Source organism: Haliotis rubra, unplaced genomic scaffold (genome assembly GCF_003918875.1).
Source record: "Haliotis rubra isolate DU_JTF1 unplaced genomic scaffold, ASM391887v1 Scf1282, whole genome shotgun sequence".
Taxonomy (NCBI): Eukaryota; Metazoa; Mollusca; class Gastropoda; order Lepetellida; family Haliotidae; genus Haliotis; species Haliotis rubra.
Genome location: NW_025765206.1, coordinates 17,772 through 36,050, shown reverse-complemented (window position 1 = coordinate 36,050; position 18,279 = coordinate 17,772). Strand labels below are relative to the sequence as shown.

The following is an 18,279-nucleotide window of genomic DNA, read 5'->3' as shown; positions in this document are numbered from 1 at the left end:
TTTAAAATAATTAAGCCAAAACAAAAACAGCAATACAAGGTATGAGTACTTCGGTGATATTAAGTACCATTGGAATCAAACAGGAATAGAGTTATCGTTCCTGTTTGAAGTAGTTCTGATGTTCCTACGCCAATATGAAATCCTTCCAGAGGGGCACGAGTCGCTATTCGGCTTGTCCCGGAATAACACGAGTTGGTCCCGACTGTGAATGTGGATGAGTACGGTATATGTTCACATTGCTGCGGTAACATAGAAACCAAGGGAGGTAATGTGTTCTGACCCGTCAAGTCACAGAGTTATTTCCCTTTGACCAGGGAGTAGCGTTTGGGACTGTCTCCATCATATATAAATTTGTTGAAAAGATTTACCTGTGAACATCTTTCAGATTTAAGGTTTCACTATTGATAAAGCCAATTATATGAGATAGCCAGGTGATACTTGACAAGGAAATAACAACAAAAATATTTCATGCGGACGTGTCTTTATTAAGCATCGCAAGTCGCTTAAATATCACCTTGCATGGACAATTTGAGAGGAAGGACACCTAAGTAAATACGCGTAAAACCAAGGTAGGAACCTAACCCTTGGCGATATTCCTCCCGTCACGAAACCCAACTTTACTGTGTCACCAGCAGGTAGCTTTAGACGTAAGTGTTCCATGCATTGATTACGTTTTGGTTTAAAAATAATTTTGGTTTGTCAAAACTCTCGGATTTTAACGAAAGGGTTAATTTTCTGTACAGGGGATATGCGCCAGGTTTGAATGAAGTTTTAAATGGACACTAATATAGATGAACAGGAACACTTGCACCACGACCTAATTCACATCAGTTACATAAGTACAGAGAAATATTGGTTTTAAAGTCGTGCCTCTCCCCTTTTTCGTCATTCAGCATGCAGGCAGCTACCAGAAACGGACTCGTCTGCATTTGACACCAACGCAAGTGCAAGATGTCGGGACAATGACACGATCCATCACAATTCGCTGACCATCTGGCCGGTCACCACAGAACGCCACGACGGGGACGGACTTGAACACTCGGAGACATCGGTTGGACAGCCATGATCGACTTCTAAAGGTTAGGCAATTGGTGGTCCTGAAAGATGCATTCATGATAAAGCAAGAATCTTGTTGATAACAAGGTGGGTTATCTCACTGAATATCTGTACAATCTTGGCAAAACATTTGAACAGGGGCTGTCAGGACAGACCATGTGTCATTACGAGTGAGAGTGAGGGACTTGAACCAACTATCAGTGAATCCACATTCGTCTAAGGGGCGCAACTTTGCACGCGGAGATTATTCTTGTCTTTAATGGCCCTGCTGTCATTTGGTATTTACCTTTTGACTATGCTCTACAGCGGCCTTTCACTCTCAGAATCCAATCATCATTTACGAAACGTAATGGATGTACTTCCAGTTTTAATGTTATGGTCAAAATCCTCTCCGAATATGAAACAGTCGGTTCCTAATCTCGACCGCAGAAGTACTTGGCGTAAAAGGCAACTAACAGGATATGGTGTTCAGGCTCGCTGACCCGGTTGACACATGCCATCGTGTCCTAATTGCTCATGCTGTTGATCACTGGATTGTCTTTTCCGGATTCGATTATTTACAGACCGCCGCCATATAGCTGGAATACTGCTGAGTGCGGCGTTCCAAAAAACACAAAACCCAACCCAATTGTGCAAATGGAAGCTCATGATGTTGATCACTGGATTGTCTGGTCCAGACAATACGGACCGCCACCATATAGCTGGCATACTGCCAAGTGAGGCGTTGAACAACAAACAAAGCAAACCAACCTGCAGACAGCAAAGTGGATGGTGGGTTGAATGCCAAGGATCACCCAGCACGTGTCATTGGCATCTCCTCTGTAGTTTCGTAACACCATCATGTCTGCTGGACATAGATCCTTGGTCACGTTGACCAGCCTGAAATACCGGGAAAGCTTAGTCAATATGGAAAAGCTTAGTCAATAAGGGGAAGCTTAGTCAATAAGGGGAAGCTTAGTCAATAAGGGAAAGCTTAATCAATAAGGGAAAGCTTACTCAATGAGGGAAAGCTTACTCAATAAGGGAAAGCTTACTCAATATGGGAAAGCTTACTCAATATGGGAAAGCTTAATCAATAAGGGAAAGCTTAGTCAATAAGGGAAAGCTTAATCAATAAGGGAAAGCTTACTCAATAAGGGAAAGCTTACTCAATAAGGGAAAGCTTACTCAATATGGGAAAGCTTACTCAATATGGGAAAGCTTAATCAATAAGGGAAAGCTTAGTCAATATGGGAAAGCTTACTCAATAAGGGAAAGCTTACTCAATATGGGAAAGCTTAGTCAATATGGGAAAGCTTAATCAATAAGGGAAAGCTTAGTCAATATGGGAAAGCTTACTTGATAAGGGAAAGCTTACTCAATAAGGGAAAGTTGAGTCAATAAGGGAAAGCTTACATTCAATTGGAACACCAGCTATCATCAACCTAATTCTAGCTGACAAGCGTACTGGCAAGACATTCAAACATTTCTAGTCTTTGCTATGTATTCAGTGAATGAATGTGTTTACTGCCACGTTGAATAGTATCAAATTATGTCAGGGACTGTCGTTTCGATGTGATGTACCCTTTGACGTGTACACTTTGGTGACGACAATGCTTGCGTGAGTTTAGTTTTATGCCGCTTTTAGCAATATTCCATCAATATCACGGCAGGGGACATCATAAATGGGCTTCACACATTGTACCCAAACTCGGGGCTTTAGCATAACGAGCGAACGCTTTAAGCACCAGGCTAGCCCATTGCCCCAACAGGCGCTCTATCCACTATCCACTTAACCACAGTCATTTAATCTGGAAGTAAATATGGTAAATATTTGTCGAGACCTAACTGTTCGACACAACAGCTGATTTCACCCAGCCGAGTTCGAGACAACTGGGTTCGATCGTATTTTTATAAAAAATATACTTACATAGGATCCTCTGGAATTTTAGGGTCAGTTGATGACGTGTTGAATAAATTCAGGCATCCAGTTAGGTTCGCAGTTTTGGTTTCGTTGTTGATAGCTTCCCTGTATAAAATAGCAATATAACAATGAGGAATGAGTGAATATTTAACGTCACATCAGCAATATATCAGCCATATCGTGACGAAAACCATTTATACAATAATAAACTGATAAATGTAGACTATAAACACCTGTCGACAAAGGGCAGAAAAAACAACTAGAGTAGCTTAGATAAATATCTAAAACTAGCAGGTAACCCTAAAAGTATTTAAACTTATTTTTCTATTGAAGAAGATGCAATATAAAAATGGGCTATAGAGCGCCAGCAACTGAAGGCAGAACAATATACCAAGACCACGGGCAATTGCCATTGTTACCCGCACAGACCCCATCCTTTCAGGTGTTGGAAATTTTTGACAAAATTGTGACATTAGTAGAATATACATATTCTATGATGAAAACGCCGGTAGACATACGTGCCCTCCCAGGGCACATTATCTATACTATTACAACTATAGATGATGACTTGTAACACTGATCCCTTGTGATGAACATCTGTAACACTGAAGAAATATAATGTCTTGAACTAAGAGGATTCAACCACATTATTCAATTTACAAGGTTGAAATTAAGTGAAAACATGTATTGCCGAACGAGGATTCACAATGCAGTGGCGAAAGGTAATGGAGCTAGTGCACCATGGCTATCTCAACTCACGGGACTATGAAGCCCTCCGGAAATATTAGGTTCCAGGGTCCCGTTCCACAAAACGTTCTTTAAGCTAAGGTGATCGTAACTCCCAAACATGTACTTTAACGGAGGCTTACGAGGCTTAGCGCTAAGACCACTATATGGAACAGGCCCTTGGGTCTTGGAACTGTAGTGAGGTCTGAAAAAACATTATTTTCGGGGGCCTAAGCACGGTGATGAAGCCCGCAGAAAGTCGGAAGGAAGTCGCAGATTCAATAGCCTTAGTGATGTAATGATGTCTGAAGGAACATTATTTTCGGGGGCCTTAGCACGGTGATGAAGCCCGCAGGAAGTCTCAGATTCAATAGCCTTAGTGATGTAATGAGGTCTGAAGGAACATTATTTTCGGGGGCCTAAGCACGGTGATGAAGCCCGCAGAAAGTCTCAGATTCAATAGCCTTATTGATGTAATGAGGTCTGAAGGAACATTATTTCCGAGACCTAAGCACCGTGATGGTACCCTCAAACACTCTCAGATTTCATGGCCTGAGCAGAGTAATGAGGTCTAAAGGAACATTATTTTCCGGGGCCTAAGCACTGTGATGCAACCTGCTAGAGGCCTCAGGTTCCATGGGCTTAGCACTACATAATGAGGTCTGAATGAACATTATTATCGAGACAAAAGCAGAGCAATCAAATATTTAAAAGGAAATCTCACCTAAAAACGCTTATGCAAAATAATGGCGTCTGCAGAAAACATCATGTTCAACGGCCAACGCACCGTAATGAAAGACTGCAGTAGTTCTTAGATGCTAGGACATGTTCAATATAATGGAATCAGCAGGATATTTCACGGGCCAACATACTGTAATTAGGCCTGTAAGGAACCTCATGTTCCCCGCCCGATGAACGGTAAAGTAACAGGACCTGTGCAGTGGACTCGAGCCTGCCGAAAATTGACAGGCACCAGGACCTTTGCAAAGGGCGGAATTTAAACTACAATCTGAGGGTCGATGCCCGGAACCGCATTCTGATGACCTTCTTAGTCAAGTAGGTCAAATCTCAAGTAGGTCATAGACAATGCAATGGTTTATATCTTTAGCTTTGAGAATGGGATAGCTTTTGAAACTCGTAAATATAACACATAGAATTTAGTCTCCGAATTAGTCTCACTGTCACCAGTTACAGTGAGGCAGAAAATGACAGGGTTTTATCCTTGGTTATAAGACTGACTTAATTTATCAAAGTCGGAAATGACAAATATTGTGAGGAAGCCCCTAAATTCACACCATTGTCATTAGATTCAGTGAGATGGATAAAACAGGTGCCCTTACGCAGGGTATCCAGTGGCGTTGCTGGACAACATGAATGGCTGTGAGAAGTCAGTTTGTTGAGGGCAGTTTGCGACGAATTTCCAGATGAAGCGTTTGTCTCTCACGTTGGGCTCTTCTGAGTCATCGTCAATGTCGACATCATCAATGTCATAGGACACAGCAGCAGGGATGATCAAGACGACCAGAAGTAGAACCTGAAGTACAAGTTAATCAACATCACATGTACAAGGTTCTTAATGGTTATGTTGGAATGGTTATGGCATCACCAACCCGACCTGTGAAGATCCCGGTTAAAACCGGCCGTCAGTAGCCCTTGCTTGTCGTAAGAGGCAACTAACGGGTGGTCAGGCTCGCTGACTTGGTTGACACGTGTCATTGTATCCCAAATGCGTAGATTGATGTTCATAATGCTAATTACTGGATTGACTGGTCCAGACTTGATTATTTACAGACCGCGGCCATATTGCTGGAATATTGCTGAGTGCGGCGTAAAACTAAACTTACTCACTCGATCAAATCCTTGAATGGCATTTTAGAAGATGAAATGAACATCACTGACCCGGAAACAATTTTTGTAAGAGTGTGGCACACTTGGCCATGTTCTATAAACTCTTAATACATCGTTCATCCTAATAGTATGAATCTATACGGTACGTACGGGTTGGTGAATGAAGTTGTGAAATTAAAGGAGCAGCAATTGGCTGTATCGTTTTGCACAGTCGTATATGTTCGTGAATCACCTTGAAATTGAGCATTGAAGGGAATATCAACCGGTTGTATCAAATTGCCGTTCTATCAACTTTTAATTGATTGTGCATCGTACGAATCTATATCGTATTTCTGCGTTTGTGAATGACCTAGAAATTGAGCATTTAAAGAAATATCAAATGGGCATTCCAGAAAATTTCAATTCATTGTGCATCATACAAATCTATCTCGTTCGTCTAGATCTGTGTTTGTGAATGACCTAGAAATTGAGAATTTAAAGGAATAGCAACTGGATGTATAATATTGGGCAAAGGAATGTGTTTGTGAATCACTGTTGAATTGTGAAATGATATGAGTATCAATCCGCTGATGCAATTTCATTGCACTGGCAGTGCAATAATCCGCCTGCATTTTTGCGATTACGACCAATTGTCTGCTGGCACCACAAACGTGATTATACCTTTAACAAAACATTTATGACTTTGGTCATTGTGGGCTTCAATATTCAAACTACATACGAGACATGATGCAACTGGAATGCTCTTCACAAACTCTCACCCACTCACCCTGCTACTAATATTAAACACCAATAACATGTCGACCCGTGACGATCCGGGGTAGAATAGGTCTTCAGCAACCCATGCTTGCCACAAAAGGTGACTATACCTGTCGAAAGAGGAGACTCACGGGATCGGGTGGTCAGGCATGCTGACTTGGTTGACACATGTCATCTGTTCCCAATTGCGCAGATCGATGCTCATGCTGTTGAACACTGGATTGTCTGGTCCAGACTCGATTATTTACAGACCGCCGCCATATAGCTGGAATATTGTTGAGTGCGGCGTAAAACTAAACTCACTTACTCACATACCCAATAACATGTCACTCTCCAGCTCATATCTTTCACCCACCCACCAACACACCGGATCTATGCACTCTGAACATACGAAGTTGACTCCGAAGACAATATCAGGTTACCCTTTAGTTATGACTGCCAATTGCCAATTCTTCTTCATCAAAACTCGCCACGTAATACACAAGAACGCCCACTTATCGACAATTGAGAAAACAGAACTATGAACGACAGAAAAAACAGCAAGCGCCGTGTATTTAATTTTCATAGTTTACAGCTGGTCAGATTATCACATCGTCCTTGCACTGAAAGGTAGAACATAATAACGACTGGCTTGTCCGAGGTCGTATCAACAGTGTTGTGGAGAATAGTCCATATACATTGTAAGTGGTCTGCTGTTAAAGTTCAATCTGTGAAACTATATATATACACCATTAAAAATAAGTAGGGGATATTCCATTTTGCGAGCATACCACTAGCCAATGCCAATGCATATGAGAAAAAGTAATATATATCCATACAGATGAAACATTTCCAAAGGATTGAATAAATTGTCACATTTTCCCTTAATTTCTCTTCATCATCTGTTTCCTCCTTGGCTTCATCATTTGCATTTCATCAATCTTGTAAACCCAATATCCCCTACTTTTTGGGGATGGTATATATGACATGGTCATAGATTATAGTCCAGCTGCATGTCATATGAGCAGGTCATACCTTTACATTAGTCCCCGACGAGTAACTAGCTATGAATAATCTTATTATTGCGCCACTCTTGATCAAAGACTTTTTATCAACGTTGCTATAGAACTTATGCTAAATGTTCCTGAGAAAAACGTGCACGTTTTCACATTCGTTTACGGTAAAAAGCTGCTTTCATTGCATATTTCAGAATTTTTATCACTCGCTATTATTTATCAGATACGTTTGAAAACAGAATGTGTAATAAAAAACAATTAATCTTATTACCTCTGTGCTGATGAAACGTTCAGCACGAAACCATTCCTATCTGTTATCAGCTCTCAACATTATTCCAGCTGTATGACGGCGGTCTTTAAATAATCGCGTTGGACCAAACAATCAAGTGATTTTCAACATGATTACCTGGGAGGTGTCAAGGAACAGACATCTACCATTTTTGCAAACCGTGTGAGTGGCGGGTGCGTGGACATGACATGTTTATCGGGAACCCTTGGAGTCAACACTGAATTTCAGTGGTCCATTTATAAAGTTTTCCCTGCTAATTTACCTGTCAAAACGAAAAGAAGTCTTTCTTCGGATAAACGTGACAAGACGTTATTTTTTTGACATTATGGTTTTATACGTTTTGTCACACGTAAATATTTGATAAAGCTCTAGTAGAACTGAAACATTTGCAAAATCATAACTGAATTGTAAGGTCGCTTAGTTAGGCCCACTACATGACAAAGTGAGTGAGTTTAGTTTGACACCGTTTTGAGCTGCAGGTCACGTGTGGCTATCATGGCCTTTCGGATTTTAGGTAGAAAGACAAAGGTTTTGGCAAGTTCTTGGTGTGTACCGATGTGGTTAACTAAAACCAAAAATCGGAAATACTTAATGTTCTTTTTTCATTCGATGTTCGCCAGATGTACAAATGAAAATATAGTATATACAATATTATATTATATCTACATGTACATTTATCTGAAATTATTCACTTGATTGCGTCTATAATCATGTAATACCCTGTACCTTTCAAAAAGAAATAAAGTGATAAAAAACAATCTATAGGAAGATCATGTATTCTTACATGGATATCATACGAACAGCGACTCGTCAAGATCTGGGTTAGAATTGGTCTTGAGCAACCCATGCTTGTCGAAAGAGGTGAGTAACCGGATCGGATGGTCAGACTCACTGACTTGGTTGACACATGTCATCGTATCCCAATTGCGTAGATCGATGCTCACGATTGTTGATGACTGGCGTTTCTGGTTCAGACGCAATTGTTTACAGATCACAGCCTTATAGCTCTAATATTGCTGAATGCGGCGTTAAACAACAAACAAACAGGTCAAACACCAACTTCAGCAATGAGTGAGTGAGTATGGTATAGCAATATTCTAGCAACATCACGACGGAGGACACCAGAAATGGGCTTCACACATTGTACCCATGTGGGGAATGGAACCCGGGTTTTGGGGGTGACGAGCAAACGCTGTAACCACAAGGCAACCCTACCGCTCCTTCTTCAGCAACAATGTGGTTTAGTTCACTTACCTGGAGTTTCATGATGCTTGACCGCTGATGGCTCGTCATACACAGAATAGAGAAGCGGTGGTCCTTATATAGAGACCTGTTTACTTGTTTTTGTCAAGTGTTTAGTCGAGCATGCACACGGATCCTGCAAGTCAGCATGACGGGGCTAAATATACGGACAAATTCATCACGAAAAAAGAAGCACCAAAAAGGATGATTTGCCGATCCCTACTATTGCACATTTCTGTGTTTATGCCACGCTGTGCCTCACATTGAACCGGACAAAGGCAGCGCTCAATTAAGGGGTAAACAGTCAGGTTTCTGTGTAATAACCACGGGGTCTGAATAGCGTCAAGTAGAGTGTGAGAAGATGTGACATCCGTCATTGTCAAATTTAGATATGGACAGATAACATTATACGGTATGTCATAAAATTTCATGGTTCTGAAAGGAATTTTCAAGCAGTAATTTTGAACAGCAGAAATGCTGCCCCCCCCTCGGGGTGTGTGAAGAGTGCTTTAAACTTTAGTAATATACCCTTCGTATGAATTACTTGTGCACATGCACTCCACTACATGTTCACTTTAACCCGTGAAGATCCCGGTTAGGATTGGTCTTCAGGTCCATGATCATCGAAAGAGGCGACTACCGGATCGGGTGGTCAGGCTCGCTGATTTGGCTGAAAAATGTCATTGTATCCCAGTTGCGTAGATCGATTCTCATGATGTTGATCACTGGATTGTCTGGTCCAGATTCGATTACTTACTGACGACCGCCATAAAGCTGGAATATTGCTGAGTGCGGCGTTAAACAACACAGAAACATATACATTGTTCTACTGTTTACATGCCTTTGCGATATCATATTTTCTTAGACAGCACAAAAGATCATTAGGAATACAAGGTCACTTTGTTTTCAATGTGCGAGTTTCTTTTAGGATTGTTTACTAAAACGCACAATACCCAAATAAAATGCAGATTCATTCTGAACAGCATGAAAAATCCTATAATCCAATGTTATCACGTGCCACCACCGACCTGATACCAAGTTCCGGGTAGTTGAGTAAACTCGAGACACCTGGATGTGCTTAATGTACACTCCCAGTTCACAGCTTGCACGTGAAATGTGTTAAGCAATAATCATTTCAAAGGAGGGAATACATCAAAGGACATATACATTAACGAAAACTACTAAAATGTTAGATGGGGATGGAACATATTTAATGTGGTAATTTTAAATGTACCCTTAAAACATGACAACATTAAATTTGCATACGTTCTTTGTGACTGGTATGACTTATCAGCTCGTTCTGAAATACACGATTCATTCGAATTTCCATATGAATGAAAGCAACAAATATTGCTCAAAACATAAGCACCTGTACGATTCTGGATGCGTTCGAATCACCACCAAACAATGGTGGATGAGCGAGCGATTACTGCTTTAACAATCTGGCAGCTATTGACGACATCTATGTTACAATGCCACGTATATACTAACGTGGACAAAAGGGGAACACACCAGTTCCATCTATATGATAACAATCTGTGAATAATCGAAGGGCTGATCATTAATGGTGAAATCATCTCAACGTTCTTTGTCTTACCGCACATCCCTTTCGTCTCACCTGATGATGCATCGTCCCTTACAAAATATAGCCAATGTCTTTTGTTGAGTGTCACCTAACACTATGGCGCGTCTTCTTTTTCCACCCATGCTTGTCATAAGAGGCGACTAACGGAATCAGGTGGTCCGGATCACTGACTTGGTTGACACATGCCATCGTACCCCAATAGCGTAGATCGATGCTCATGTTGTTGATCACTGGGTGGTCTTGTCCAGACTCGATTATATAGACTGCCGCGATAAAGCTGGAATATTGCTGAGAGCGGCGTTAAACAACAAACCAACCACACAACCAAACCCCTTTCCACCCAATAGCCACACCTCTTTGTATTTCTGTAATTATAAGATATTTCCAGTTATCACCTACTTTTTAGGGAGTATACCATTATGCTTCTTAATATTCAGAACAGACCCTGAATTTAAAACAAGTCTTAAATGAAAGTTTGGTTTTCGATTTTTGTTCGATACATTTATACTTTTGAAAGTTCTTTCACTCTGGCAATCTGATCCATTGAAAGATGAGACATAAGATTGGAGGCACCACACCATGATATTTTTCCGGTCACCCAACGGTTATTATGATGGGGTGGGGGTAAAATCAGAGGCAATGTGTTCTTCGTGATTTTTCGAAACGAATAACGAATATAATAACGAGGAATGGGTTTTATGGGCTGACAACTTCTTTACTGCCACAGATGCGACGTTTAGGTGTAGATGACAACAACGTATGCACAAGGAGAATATACTAACGATAAAGGATATTTGGGGTTTTGTAGTTGAAGAGGTTGGTGTACAGTGTGATGGCATAGCGGATATTTGTTGTGTTTATTGATGATGGCTATGAAGACATATGGATAAGGGTAGGAACGGGTTACTGTGCATTTGCCTTGATTAGATGATGGTAAGCAGTGGGAATGGTATCTATGATCTCTGTTTATTGTAGGGTGGGGCCGTTTCATGTTGAATGCCTCCGAAACGTCGTATCTATTGCAATAAAGAAACTTGTACCACTTCATCATACCAGTTTCTAAATGCCAATTAAATAAGTTTTAAACGAATATATTTCACCTCTTTTTTGAGAGGTGACATGTTTTGGCATGGATTATTAACACAACAGTCCCCTGAACATGATTTAGAAGCAGATGATGAATAAAGTCCTAAATTTGTACCTTGTATTGCAAAACTTAAACTTTTTTCCATCACAAAAATTAATGTACGATAGTATCGATAACCCAGTTTTCATATCGATAATCATTTGTAATTGTGCCTATTGACAATATCTCCGATTATCGATCATTTTAGCCAACCCTAATACTGCATGTAACAAACATGGTGATCCTTACATTACATTGTTACAATATGTGAGTGAGTTGGCTGTAATGCGTAAAGTGACCATATTTAATTATATCCTTATATAATAAGTATTCCAGCTATATGGCAGTGGTCTGTAAATAATAGAGTCTGGATCCACGCAAACGGGATACGATGACATGTGCCGACAAAGTCAGCGACCCTGACCACCCGATCCAGTTAGTCGCCTCATACGACAAGCTCGGGTTGCTGACGACCAATTCTAACCCGGGATTTTCACGGGACGTACAATCCGTTGTAAATGATTGTAATTGGTGGCATCTTCTCAGATGGAAATGTGATTGTTAACCTACGCCCCTTCCACAGTGTCCTTGAAGGTGATAAAACTTTTACCATTACATGTTACAAGAAACCGACGTTATCTGTACTTGTCACAATAAAATCGTGCGTCATGCAACTGTGTCTGATTGTCACATGGTAAATCTCACGGACGCCTCTGCCAATCCCACTTGTGAAGGCAGGATGTCTCTACTTACAACTGTCCTTGCAGTATTGCCCTTATTTGTTGGTACGTACACAAATATTTATGTTTATTTACGGTAATGAGCATAGATAGTTCAACTGTATTATAAATATGTACACAAGAGTAGTTTTTATGGTGAAATATTCAAAACAAACAATTATACCACGTTTCGAAACTGTATTAACAATACCGCGACACGAATGCATGACATGTGAAGAATATTCCTAAAAGTGACGCTTTAGCGACTGGAATAGTGCCCGTTGCAATTCTCTATAGTGAGTGTGCGAGTGAGTTTAGTTTCATTCAGCAATATTCCAGCCATATGGCGCAATATTCCAGCCATATACCTATCTTTATTGTGAAAATGGATTTTTTATTTATCATTTTTCGTGATCAGTGGAAAGAACACTTCAATGTGGTTATTCGAACACATGAAAGCTTGTGTTGTACAAACAAGCATACGCGCAAGGACATGACTCTTTAAAGCAGAGGGGTTATTTTGACTGAGTGAGTGAGTTATAGTTTTACGCCACTTTTAGATATATTCCAACAATATCACGGCGGGGGAACACTAGAACACCAGCTTTATACATTGTGTCCATGGTAGGAATCGAACCCGGGTGTTCGGCGTGACGGGCGAAGGCTTTACCCACTAGGTTATCCGTCCGTACCGGGATATTTTAAATGGTTAACGTAAGCATTGAGGCTTGTCATAAAAACAAAATATTCATGATTTCCACTTCAGATGCTGATGTGGACCTTGCATCACCGTTAGTGTTTGATCCAATATTCTACGTCAACACTAACGCTGACCTCCACCATTTGGGCATCAACACTGAAGCCGCAGCTAAGCAACACTGGCTGTCGAAGGGGATCAGCGAGGGACGACAGGGTTGTGGTAGCTTTCACTCAAGACAATATCTTAAAAGGTAAAGCTACTTTCAATCAAGACATATTTCAAGCTAAACGAATTGTAGGGTAGCTTGGCCGTTTCAACATTTGCTCGTCATGGCTAAGTGAGCGTGAGTGAATTTAGTTTTACGCCGTTTTAGTAATATTACAGAGGGGGCGCCGGAAATGGATTTCACACATTGTACCCATTTGGGGAATCGAACTCAGGTCTTCGGCTTTACGAGCTAATGCTTTAACCACTGGGCTACCCCACCACCCCGTCATGACGAAGATACGTGTTCGATTCCTCACGCGTTCACTATGAGAGGTGTGCATCACTGGACCCATAAGGTTCTAACATTATAAAACTTGCCTCAAGCCGCACTATATAGATGGTATATTTTAATCACAGTCAACAAAAGCAATGGTATGTAATAAATGTAGAAAACACTCCATTGAAGCTTGCTGTAATTTCATTATTGCAACTTTACTTGAAAGGTTCTTGTGTATGCCATATGTGGTAACTTTAGGAGCCTTCATATTTAAGTTTATTATACTCTTAAGTATGAAAGACCGCTACTTCCAAGTTTGGGAAAAGTTATATTTTCACAGTAGTGAATGTTTCTGTCCGGTATTTTGTCACACAGCACAATAAATGGCAATGTAAACTTATAAATTTCACCAATGCATTTGGCGAGCAACTGTGGGATTCGGACTTCGGATGACGAAGAAAGCTGTCACCAATCAGCTGATGGCCACGGTATTCATTTTCAACCTCACTGAGCGCGTAAGATTGGGAGTGGCTGTGTTTTGTTGAATCCATGCTTCGCTTCGTGCGAGTTTGTAACTGTTCATGACACTTGACTTACGCGTTGGAAGTCACTGGCCCGCTAGCCCGTGGCTAGTAAAAATCCAGTCGGGCCAGTAAATCTCCACAGTCACTAGTCCGACTGGCTAGAGAATGTTTATGGCGTCATTTTGTAAATATGTCTCTCTAAGACTTGTTAAGTTATAATACACTTTTAAATCATGCAAGATTATGACCTGATTAAAATGTTCATCATGTTAGCAGTTTAATGATGAAACCCGTGTCATGCCGACAATATCTTATTCTGAGATTATTCTCATCATCTCAAATGGTGACATTTGCACGTGGCATATATCTTATATCTATCTGTAGCTTATATTTCTGTTACAATGCCAGATTTAAGTAACAAGGTCGATGCATTGTTTTGACTGTGGAAATGCGGCTAAGAATGGGTCTTCAGGAAGCCATGCTTGTCGTAAGAGGCGATTAACGGGACAGCGAGTGAGTCAGTAAGGTTTGTTTTATGCCGCTTTTAGCAATATTTAAGTAATATCACAGCAATTGACATCAGAAATGGGCTTCACACATTGTACCAATGAAGGGAATCGAACCGTGACTTCAGTGTGACGAGCAAACGCTTTAACGACTGGGCTACCCAACCGCCCCCTAACGGGTCAGGGTGGTCAGGGTCGTTGTCTTGGCTGATGCTTGTCAGTTGCATAGATCGATGCCCATGTGAGTCACTGAATTGTCTGGTTTAGATTATTTAGAGACAGTTGCATATAAATGGAATACTGGACGTTAAACGACAATATTTCTAGATATATGGCAGTCTTTACATAAACGAGGCTGGACAAGACCATCCAGTGATCAACATCATGAGCATCGATCTACCTAATTTGGATACGATGACATTTGTCAACCAAGTCAGCGAGCCTGACCACCCGATTGCCTCTTACGACAAACATGGGTTACTGAAGACCAATTCTAACCGGACCTTCATGGGTCAAACCAAACTAAACAAACTGACTTCTCTTTTAGGATTCTATCTAGAAATATTGAAGAATTGGATGGAAATATCATGAAATGATCCTATCTTATGTCTCCTGTAATCCCAGGTATTCGGACCTTACCAAGGCATATGGCACCGACTATCACCAAGCTGTCGTACACTACTTGAACCATCAAAGCGAGAAAAGGCTGGGGTATGTGGACGGAGGCTACAGCGGAAGATGGACCATATCGAACCACGACCATGACCTCTTCGTCAGTGCTTCTGGGCGGATGGGAGGAGCCATTGACAGCCTGGTATGGGACAACAAGGAGTTCATCAATGCCTGGGATCATGGCAGAGAGCTTCAGATGGCGACCAATACTCACCCATACGGGGAATGCTTCAACCCCACAGAAGCTGGAGGTAGAGATGACAGCATCGGACCAAGCACAAAGTCCAAGATTATAAGTATATCATCACACGGGAGCACCCTGAAAACAACAGTATGTATTCGGTTTGTATCGTGTAACTGCACTCGTCTTTTTATCTCTGTTTGTGCATATAAATTTTATGTTTTTGAACATTCAATCAAACGAATTTTTCAGAAGGAATCTAGTACCAGATGGTATATAACCTGTCAAATGTAAGCAAATATGTAGATCTGGATATGAAGACATGTGCACACATACACAGAGAATTTAGTTAAGCATCCCCTGACATATCTCACGATTGAATGAGTCCATATCTTAACCCTTTGGAGCATATCTGGGACATGACTGCAACAAAGGGATCCTCCTGCACATAACCTGACCCAGCTGAAAGCTGCTTTGCACGAGGAATGGCGTAGACTGCCCCTTTAGAGGATCAGGAGGCTGACATGGGGTATGAGTAGGAGTGTGTTGGCTGTCATTCATTCACATGGGGGTTACACTCGGTATTTACACTGAATCGTGTAGGAAACGTGAAATGACATTTTGAAAGTTCACATTCACCCTTAAATTCAACATTAAACATTCCAGGGCCTTACTTGTACAGACATTGATTTTATATGAAAATCAGTGTTTTTATTTTTCAAAATGAGCAATTTATAATCAACATGGTCTCAAATCATTTTGTCGGTTTTTTATGAGTCAAAGATATACGGGTCAGAAAAACTCATGTTTTTCCATCGTGGTCTCCACGACAAGTTGTATGTGGGTGTTGAAAACCTATCATTGCAAAAATACAAGGGGTGCTTAATTAACTATATATTTGTGTATATATTAAATGTAAAACAAGAAGAGTCATATTTAGAGAATATTAAAACGCACCGCAATCTGAACAAGTCATACATGTATATAGATCATCGATGAACGGTACAACAATCAGAGATATATCACAGGTTATACTTTTAAATTTTTTTTATTGTTCTCGAACAGAAAGGGTCAGATTATGAAACGTAAAAATAGGCTCTGTATCCCCAAAGCAGCATGTTTGAAAAACGTGAATGCATCATCTGTTTAAGAATCACCCAGCGTTCTGGCTACGTCATGGCGGCCATGAAGCCCCAGGATCGAAAAACAGGATATGCTCAGGGAGGCGCCCTGCAAGAAACACTGTAGATACTTACGGATACGACTTCTCCAAAATGTTACAATTGGTTGTGCAGGCATGTCTCATTGTATCAAATTTGAGTCAATGTTCACAGTTGCCGGTGAGTGGCCGGCAGGAGTTACTACCCATAATTTTGAAGCGCCAACCGGCTACATGACAAAGGACTTCCGTGTCCTTAAAGGTCTCAATTTGGGTACTGGCCGGATACAGCCTTACGCTAGCGGTCAGCCTGTTGTTCTTGCAACATCAGATCTCAAGCATGCAATGGGAGCCTACGCCCCCGACAGAACAGGACACGGATGAGCCACACTACTACAGTGGAATAGTCTTCGGAAGTGCCTTTCCCAGTGGAACCAGTAAATGGGGATCAGTGTTCCGGAAGAAAGCTTTCCCACATGGAAGCTCAAACAAATTATTCTATGTCACCTATATTTGTGTTGGGAGCCTTGACCAGGTTTCTGAGTGCCTAAAAAAGCTCCATGCCACATATCCAAAGGTTTAGTACATCATCGTCTTTTACACTGATTAAAGTGCTTAAAAGATCTATGAAGTGGTTTGTTGTTCTCTCACGATCCCGACTTGGTCTTAAACCTTGGTTATAAGAGAGCTTAGATAATGTTATCTGATTTTATGTCACATGCTATGCTATTCCAGTAGTGTACTATTCAAAAGAAATGACGCACTATACCACGCCACTTTAGATATATCAGCTGTACATATACCAACTGGAGAGCGGAAGGTTCGATCCCCGACCGCGTCATACCAAAAGACGTTAAAATATGGTACTTGATGGCGCTCGGCATTAATGGGTACAACAAGGACTGGTCGGCTCGGAGTCAGTATAATGTGTCTGAGTGGGGTATTCTTGCTTCACTGCGACATAGTATCTCAGTAGGCTAGCTTTATAAAACCAGCTTAAGTCTGGGCTAGTACAAGCAGCCGCACATACACATACACACGTCGTCATATGAGCGAAATATTCTCAAGCACGACGTTAAACCCAGTTTCACCCCACCTCACATATACCAACGGAAAAAAGTAACTGTGCATTATTTGATGTTATGTCATATTTTAATGCAAAATGATAATAACATGATTTGTAGTGTGTTCCTTTATCTCTGTTTAACTGTTGACAGGATAAGATCGAAATCTGTATGATTTGGCACTGGTGTTGATGCAGGTTTGACAACGACGACGCATAGACGACACTAAGCGACTGAAGAAAGCTTGGGGAATGATGTTCAATGTCTGAACCAACGCTTGTTCCAGTTCAGCTAAGTCAATGACTGATTCTGGGTTTGACGTAAACATCGCAACATTTCATCCCAAACATGCTCAACGGGGACAGGTCCGGAGGAAACAGTTGGCCAGGGGAGTACAGGAATGTTCTCCCTTGTGAAGAAATCTGTCACAGCACAAGCGACATGTGGACGGACATTATCTTGCTGAAGTTCATTGAGCACAAAGTGCGATACGTGACATTAAATTCCTTGTAAAGGGCTTTGCTACATGTTTATTTAGTGTTATTTTTATAACTTCCCAAATAACGTTTATTTTAAGCAATTTTATGTTATGCACAGTTACATTTTTCTGTTAGTATACATAATTGTTTTCCCGTCGGTTTTCATTGTCTGGACGGGGTCGAGCGGTCATTCTTGCTGACTTGGTTGACATGTCATCGTATCCAAATTAGATTGATGCACATGCTGTTGATCACGGAGTTGTCT

General features: G+C 41.0%; 2 protein-coding genes across 2 annotated transcripts; one reads left to right on the top strand and one right to left on the bottom strand.

Moving 5' to 3' along the window:
• Positions 1-464: 464 nt before the first annotated feature.
• LOC124266854 lies at positions 465-8,903 on the bottom strand. Its single transcript, XM_046701665.1, has 5 exons — positions 8,828-8,903; positions 5,026-5,219; positions 2,966-3,064; positions 1,807-1,935; positions 465-1,097 (listed from the first exon to the last, which is right to left on the bottom strand). Exons 1-5 carry the CDS (start codon positions 8,864-8,866, stop codon positions 905-907), a joined length of 654 nt encoding a protein of 217 aa, XP_046557621.1. The 5' UTR covers positions 8,867-8,903; the 3' UTR covers positions 465-904.
• A 3,319-nt stretch (positions 8,904-12,222) lies between these two features.
• On the top strand, positions 12,223-16,855 carry LOC124266851. The gene is made up of 5 exons (XM_046701664.1): positions 12,223-12,311; positions 13,012-13,195; positions 15,084-15,462; positions 16,464-16,652; positions 16,763-16,855. Exons 1-5 carry the CDS (start codon positions 12,266-12,268, stop codon positions 16,853-16,855), a joined length of 891 nt encoding a protein of 296 aa, XP_046557620.1. The 5' UTR covers positions 12,223-12,265.
• The last annotated feature ends 1,424 nt before the right edge of the window (positions 16,856-18,279 follow it).